This window comes from Tachysurus fulvidraco, chromosome 26 (assembly GCF_022655615.1).
Source record: "Tachysurus fulvidraco isolate hzauxx_2018 chromosome 26, HZAU_PFXX_2.0, whole genome shotgun sequence".
Lineage (NCBI taxonomy): Eukaryota > Metazoa > Chordata > Actinopteri > Siluriformes > Bagridae > Tachysurus > Tachysurus fulvidraco.
The window spans coordinates 11,402,942-11,411,061 of record NC_062543.1 but is presented as its reverse complement, the minus strand read 5'-3'; the positions used below and the strand labels follow the sequence as shown (position 1 = coordinate 11,411,061).

Here is an 8,120-nt window from a genome sequence, read left to right as displayed (position 1 = left end):
TACTTTAGCGAAGATTAAATTAGTTCATATAAATTGGCTAAACAAAAAGATTGAAAGAAGTAAACAGTTACTACACTTGTCAGATTATGTCTGAAACTATTCCTTGAATTTGTGACAAAAGTTGCATATTTGATATATATAAGTCTTTTCAAGGCTTGATAAAAAAAAGATAAAGATTATTTGAAAACTATATAGTGATTTATTAATAGATTTATTAGGGGATTTTAATTGTTAAATAAAATATATTATATAATAATAATAAATTAATAAATTAATATTATTATTAAATTGATTTGTGATTATATTTTAATAAAAAAAAAATTATATAGGATAAATTATCCACACCAGAGTGCTGGTATGACACATCGATCACAAAGCGTTTTACTCCTTTTATACCAGAACATTTTACCAAAATTACAATTCTTTTGTATCAATTCTATTGTGCAATTCTATTTATATGAACGACACATAGATATAGTTTGCTCTCCAGATTTCTCAGAAGTTAATAAACCAGAGAACAACAACAACAGGTTAGCATGTTCGCCTCACACCTCCAGGGTTGGGGTTCGATTCCTGCCTCTGCCTTGTGTGTGTGGAGTTTGCATGTTCTCCCCGTGCCTCCAGTTTCCTCCCCTGGTCCATGACATATATGGTAGGTTGATTGGCATCTCTGGAAAATTGTCCGTAGTGTGTGATTGCGTGAGTGAATGAATGTGTGTGTGCCCTGCGATGGGTTGGCAGTCCGTCCATGGTGTATCCTGCCTTGATGCCCAATGACGCTTGAGATAGGCACAGGCTCCCCGTGACCTGAGGTAGTTCGGATAAGTGGTAGAAAATGAATGAATGAATGAACAACAACAACAATGCAGCGTCATCACAGTGAGAATGCAGTAACCTTCATCCATGAACGTTTTCAGCATTGAGTAGTTTTAATGTTATAGGGATGATCGGTGTATATTCTTGTCACACTGATATAATAAATTAATATAATACTCTGTTCTTTATGGTAACATTAGTATGAGTGTGCCAGGATAGATTTAACATTATCTTATTCCATGCAGTTTTGCAACAACAAAAATTTGCAATTTAATACTGCAATGCACTGTCGGTTTAATGTGATTGCACAATAAATATCTCTCACTCTGTTTGTTTTTTTTAATACAGCTTGAGAATGGTCCAACACCACACCCAACAGCAACATCTGGAAAAGCCGAACACACACCAGAAACACAGATTATCCATAAACAAAAGAGGCTGTTTTCACTGTCATTTATGAATCCGCAGCAAGAAAAATGTAACCGTGAGGAAGATTCAAGTCTACACAGGAGAGTTGGTCAAATTGTGCCACAGACTGAACGGAAGAAGGACAGAATAATTAAGTATCACAGGTGAACGTTTTCTTCTCAGTTGTCTCATTTTTCAAATCTGCCTTAAAGAGGTAAGCATTTCTATTACTGTTGTTTTACTTCTCCAATGTTGAAGCATCTCTCTATACATGTATACAGCATGTACCATTTCAGTTCATACATTAGAAGAAATGGACAATATATCAGTGTATTTCCAAGAAAAGGAACATTATTATGCATGTTTTAATATTTAATATGCCTGTGTTTTCTTTGCATGCTTTTTTCTGTAATAACTCACACAGAAATGATAGAAATGATATAAATCATAGTTTTGGCAGTATACTATTTTATTCTCCATGTCTTGTCTCTCTGCACGGAAATGCATTAAAATAATATAGAAAAAAAAATTTGTTCTATGTTAAATTTACAGACAGCTCAGTGTAAAAGTCTGTAATGGGTAAGTCCCATCTGTTCCACAGGGAACACGTGAGAGCAGTGTTTCGGGGACAAACGGTGCAGTTTTGTAATATTCAAATAAGGGTGGTTTTTGAAAACACCTCCCAGGGGATACACGCTGAGAAGATTATGATCTAAAAGTTGAAGAAACATACTTGCAAAGCCGACATCTGTGTTTGTGTCGGTATTGAAGTGGGTGTGATCTAAACTTGAAGAAATATTTTAATAAACCTGTTTGAAATATTAGGAAAAACATCAACCAGGTAATTTTTTTCATTTGAGTGTTAGCTTTAAACTATTAGCTTTACTTTACACACTAGATCCTGACCAGACAGATACTAAGGATGATATGAATGTTGTACATTCATGTTATAGAGACTGGAGTGAACCTTTTGAACCTTTCTGGGAAGTTTTGTTGAAAAAACAATAGTGCAGAATGTATCTGTTCCATGGATTTTATCACTAAAATAGTATTTGTTGATCTTTAACATGGATGCGAAGCTGCCAGTGCAGCTGTAACACTTGGACAGCTGTTCAGCCTGGATTACGATTCCCTTGATATACGATTATGTCGTTATAGAGACGAAAACTGTTCGTTTTGTTTGTGAGCGAATAATGTCTCAATATTCGTATGTCATAATCATTGTGTATCCGATTTACAGACTCGATGGCTCCCAAAGAAGTTAAGAACAAGGGTGTGAAATCTCTCAAGGAAGTCCAGACAGTCACTGAGGGTTTGAAGTTTCTCTACCATCAGAAGCTGCTTCCTCTGGAAAAGTATAACGGCTTCTCAAACTTTCACTCTCCCAGTCTGGAAGATGCAGACTTTGACAATAAGCCTATGATCCTTGTCGTGGGTCAGTGTTCGACGGGGAAGACCACTTTCATTAGGTGAATAATGACAGCTTTCACATTACCAATGTATCATACAAACCATACACTGTTTCTGAATATGTAAAAGCCTTCATTGTTATAAATAAGAGTCAGTTGTTTGAATGAAAAACTGAAAACAGCAGACACACACAACACAGGATTTGGTTGCTAGAGATCAGGAGACTGGGCAGACGTACAATATATAAAGTATAAAAATAGTTAATTATTCAAGCACAAGATTATCAATACACACAGCTTATATGCACTAAGGAATACAACAGGTATCAGGTCTCTCATCATCTGATGCTCAAAGATATCTCTTTAAATCTCTTAAACCTATTATGTAGTTCTTCATCCTAAAGAAACACCAAGATACGGTGATTCGCTGGCAAACGCAGTTAACCTGTATGGGACATGGTAAGGGTTCATATTTAGCGTTTTCTGCTAGGAGTTGCCAGTTTCAGTGTTTTGTAACAGTCTTAATAGTACGTTTTCAGACACTGGAGAGATGTCTACATGGATGTTTTGTATTGACTTAATAACAGGAACTAACTGGATACACGGACGCCTAAAAACACATTAGCAAAATATAATGTTTAATTGAAATAAATTCTTTGAATAAATAATAAAAGAATAAATAAATAAACTAATTCATAAATAATTATTTGTAATTAATACAAAATGAATTACCTTTAATTTGAAAAAAATATAATCATGGAAAAACAAACAAAACAAACTATATTTTTCAGGTATCTTCTTGAACAAGACTACCCAGGAAGCAGAACCGGGCCTGAACCTACAACCGACTGTTTCACTGCTCTCATGCACCGCGATGTTGAGGGGGTGATCCCAGGCAATGCTCTTGTTATGGACACCAACAAACCTTTCCGCAAGCTAAATTTTTTTGGCAACACCTTCCTCAACCGGTAAGTGAGAAAAGAATCCAGTAGGATATAGACATGAGTGTTTCAGAGATGGATCTGGTAATCGTTAAGTTGAAACAGAAGTAGTGGCCATGTATTCAGACTCTTGAGAAAGGGTGGGTCGTCATCATCATCTTTGGCACGTGAAATGTCTGAATGTCGCCAAATCATGTCATGGGAATGGCAGTAGGAAAGGGAAAGAAGAGTTGAACTGGAAAAGAAAAGACAGATCATCATTACACGTTTGAGGGTGGAAATGAATTATGTTTGTAATTAATGTTCAGAAGCTTTTTTTTTGTCCCTGTAGGTTCCAGTGTGTGCATTTTCCAAACCAGGTCCTGGAAAGCATCAGCATTATTGACACACCAGGAATTTTGTCCAGCACTAAGAAAAGACTGAGCAGAGGCAAGAAACTACAGAAATTTGACTTCGATAAGCTTTTATTTAGGAACACATATAGATCCTGGACTTATTTGTAACGTGTTTATTCCTTAAACTGTGCACATTTGTGAGGCGCAGCTGTAGGCTGATGTCACGCAAATCGAATCAAATTCAATTTTTCAAGATTAGCTCGGATTTTCCGCTGACTTAGGACGAGACATGTCGTGTGACGTCATCGTGATGTCTGTCCTCGATTTATTTATTTGTGTATTAACTGAAAGGAGTTAAAAAATAGAATCCTGTGCTTGTGATTTCACCATTTCACCATGTACATCGCAAATTCGAAATCAAAAAGCAAAATCTAACTTTTTTGGCCGCAACAATAAAAAAACCTCATTGAAATCCTAGAGGCACCGATGACTAAAGATCTCGAAACCTCTTACAATGTAAACACACGTTTAAAGCTATTGTAATGTAAATAATACCAGGAACTCACTACCTTCACTGACAACACACATGAAATATTGTTAACATTGGCAAATCGTTGTGGTATAAGAGGAATAAACCACTTTAATAATAATCGACCTCAGGGATTCTGATAAAGGTCACATCACACGTCAACCCCGTGTTTTACTTTTTAAGTCGTGCAGAAGCTGAAATCGAACAAATCCATCTATTAGACAAGAAGGAAATTAGAACAAAACTAGTGATGACCTCAGAGTTTCCTCTACGTCCTTATTCACAAAATTTGACATTACATGCTAGCTGTTCTTGACAGATCTGGCAATAACACCTTAAAGTTAATCACTTCCTTTCCCCAGGCTACGATTTCCCCGCAGTCCTGCGCTGGTTTGCTGAGCATGTGGACCTCATCATCCTCCTGTGCGATGCCCACAAACTGGAGCTCTCGGATGAGTTCTCACGATCCATCGTGGCGCTACGGGGGTACGAAGACAAGCTGCGCGTGCTGCTCAACAAGGCCGACATGGTGGATTCGCAGCAGCTCATGCGGGTTTACGGCGCACTGATGTGGTCACTGGGTAAAGTCATATGCACCCCGGAGGTCCTGAGGGTCTACATCGGGTCCTTTTGGTCAGCGCCGTTCAGGACATCTGAGAACCGCGTGCTGTTTGAGCTAGAGGAAGAAGATCTGTTTAACGAGATCCAAAACCTGCCTCGCAATTCTGCTTTGAGAAAACTTAACGACTTGGTAAAGAGGGCACGACTTGTGCGGGTGAGACTTTTTTTGGTTTTATATACATATATAAGGAATGTACTATTCCTTTTTTATTCAGATCTCACTGTATAAATGATGAGCTCTGTGACACACACACACACACACACACACACTGTCAGATCAGATGTGTATTTATTTCCTCCGTGTTTCGTTTAGCTTCGTGGAGTTCTCATTCTTTTGTTAGCATCAGGGTTTTGGTTTCTGTTATCGTGTAGTTATTTTTTTTTGTGTCTTTGTTAATAAATCTGTTTTTTATTTCGGTACCCCTGCTTTTATCCCCGTGTTCCCTGACACACACACACACACACACACACACACACACACACACACACACACACACACACACACACACACACACACACCAAAGGAGTTTTGTTTTTTTTTGAATACCAATTAAGCCTATGAAAAACATGTTGTGTCATCGTTACCAAGGAACACGCCTAAACTATCTAGAGACCGTAGAGATGGCAAACAAAAGTCCTGCCAACATAGAAACAAAATACTTTCACTGTTCGACTCAAATGAAGCTCTTCTTTTAAAATAAAAACAAGGAATTATAATGAAATCCGATCTTATTTTGATCGGGACGTGAATGAATATGCAGAGAAGAATTGTCTAAGTGTGATTTGACATGTTTTGGAAGCATCATAGTGAATATATGGCTTCAGGGTAATTGTATGAACAGGCACATGAGTCTAACTTGTTTCCTTATGTCTAAAACAGTATGAATGCATTAATGGTTTAATACGTCAACTAGTTTCCATTTTAGGTTTGAAACTGACCGAGGGTTTTGTCTGGTCAGCCAGGAAGGATGTAGTACTGTATAATCATTCTTAACATCCGTGGTGATCAGAAAAGCATCTCAGAAATCACAAAACATCAAAACTTGAGGTGGATGCACAACAGCTGACGAAGACTGAGAAGATCCAAGAACATCGTGGAGGCAAATCAAACTGGACAGCTGAACATTAGCAGCAGTCGAATCTGGTTTCCTTTCCCAGGCTAAAACACATGCTTTGTAGGCTGATTAGCATTTCTAAATGGTCTGTAGTATGTGAGGGTGTGTGTGTGAATGTCATGGTGCTCTGTGATGTACTGGCTCCCCTTTCCAGTATGTCCCCCCTTGCCTTGTCCCCGTGTCCTTTGGGTTAGACTCCAGGTTTACTGAGACCCTGTGTAGGATAACTGATACAGGAAACGGATATTGAAGATGCTGTTTCTGTCTTCTCCTCATTCCAGACCCATTCTTACATCGTCAGCTTTCTGAAAGAGGAAATGCCCTTGTTTCGTCGAAATAACAAAAAACGTGACCTGATTTATGATCTTCCGGTCATTTTCGCGAGGATCCAACAGCGGCATCAGATCCCGGCTGGAGATTTTCCTGATTGTGCAAAGATGCAGGTTTGTTCCAGTTTAAACAAATTTCATCAGGTGGATTTTTTTTGTGCATCATTTAACTTTAACATTTTTCTAACCGTAAGTGATTCTGGATTCTTGCATCAATAACTGACTTCCTTCTTGCAGGAGCGACTCATGGATTGTGACTTCACCAAGTTTAAATCCATCAAACCCAAACTCATAGCAGGTCTGGATGAGCTGCTGACAAGCGACATTGCCAAGCTGATGCCGCTCCTGCGCCAAGAGGAACTTGCTGCAGCTGAGCAGCCCGGTGTCCAAGGCGGTATACTAGTAACAAACAAAGGCCCGTTTTTCGAAGGGAACCCGTTCTATTATTCAGGGTCCAACGAAGAGCGTGAGGAGCTCCCTGAAGAAGCATGGGTGGTCGCCAAAGACAAACCGAAATACGACGAGATCTTCTACAACTTGTCTCCTCAGGATGGCAAGCTCAACGGGATAAAAGTGAAGGACTGGATGACCAGCACTCGGTTGCCCAACTCGGTCCTGAACCGAGTTTGGAAGCTGTCTGACGTGGACGGAGACGGCATGCTCGACGATGAAGAGTTTGCTTTAGCCAGCCACCTTATCGAGGTGAAATTAGAAGGCTTCGGGCTTCCGGCCAAGCTTCCTTCTGACCTGGTGCCGCCGTCTAAAAGGAGACGCAAAACGTCGAGCACAGGGAAGACGAGTGAGGAGATGTAGACCCTTTGTCTGTAAATTCGAATGCTAATTTGAGCAGATGAACGACGACTCAGCAAGATTTACTTGTGACTAATGGGATTAAAAATCAACTCTTATCTGTGTATGAAACAAGTTATCAAATAATCCTACAGTACAGCAAATCTTAAATATCCTTAAGGAATTTTCAAATATTTTTCTTTCTAAACACCCAACCACAGACCTTTAACCAGATGCGTTATATACAAATATTATAAAATCATATCATGTGAAATGTCATATTTTCTAATTTCGTTAATATCATAGTTAGATTAATGTTATTATTATCTGCTTTCATGTGTCTTAGCAGGTGATAAGCTTATTACTACAGTAATAAAATGTTAATAACGTCATCATCATCATCATCATCATCATCATCATCATCATGTCATTAAGGAAATGAATGTAATGAAACTTCATTGGGGTCTGAGAGAGTTGATAACAGTGATATAAAATTTAATAAAATAAGATAAACAAGAATTCATTTATTCTTTTTAGATTTTGCAGACATATATTTGGATTCTTAATTTTGTAATTTGATTTTATTTACTGAACTCTTTTTGTTCCACAAAAGAGAAAGAGAGAGAGAGAGAGAGAGAAAGATAAAGCAGACATATTTTGTGTGTGTGTGTGTGTGACAGAGAGAGAGAGAGAGAGAGAGAGAGAGAGAGAGAGAGAGAGAGGAGAGAGAAATAAAGCAGATATATTTTCTGTGTGTGTGTGTGTATGTGAGAGAGAGAGAAAGAAGAGAGAGAACGTAGATATATTTTCTGTGTGTGTGAGAGAGAC

General features: G+C 38.4%; 1 protein-coding gene across 3 annotated transcripts; it reads left to right on the top strand.

Annotated features, from left to right (window-relative positions):
• The first annotated feature begins 1,146 nt into the window (after positions 1-1,146).
• On the top strand, positions 1,147-7,917 carry ehd2a (EH-domain containing 2a). Of its 3 annotated transcripts, none has more exons than XM_047809695.1 (7): positions 1,147-1,388; positions 2,465-2,693; positions 3,425-3,601; positions 3,906-4,003; positions 4,801-5,213; positions 6,456-6,617; positions 6,741-7,917. In XM_047809695.1, exons 2-7 carry the CDS (start codon positions 2,470-2,472, stop codon positions 7,314-7,316), a joined length of 1,650 nt encoding a protein of 549 aa, XP_047665651.1. In that variant the 5' UTR covers positions 1,147-1,388; positions 2,465-2,469; the 3' UTR covers positions 7,317-7,917. The 3 variants fall into 3 exon arrangements, with proteins under 3 accessions (XP_047665651.1, XP_027034464.2, XP_047665650.1); XM_027178663.2 differs by having other exon boundaries at positions 1,147-1,438; XM_047809694.1 differs by lacking the exon at positions 1,147-1,388 and adding an exon at positions 1,486-2,065.
• Positions 7,918-8,120: the final 203 nt, after the last annotated feature.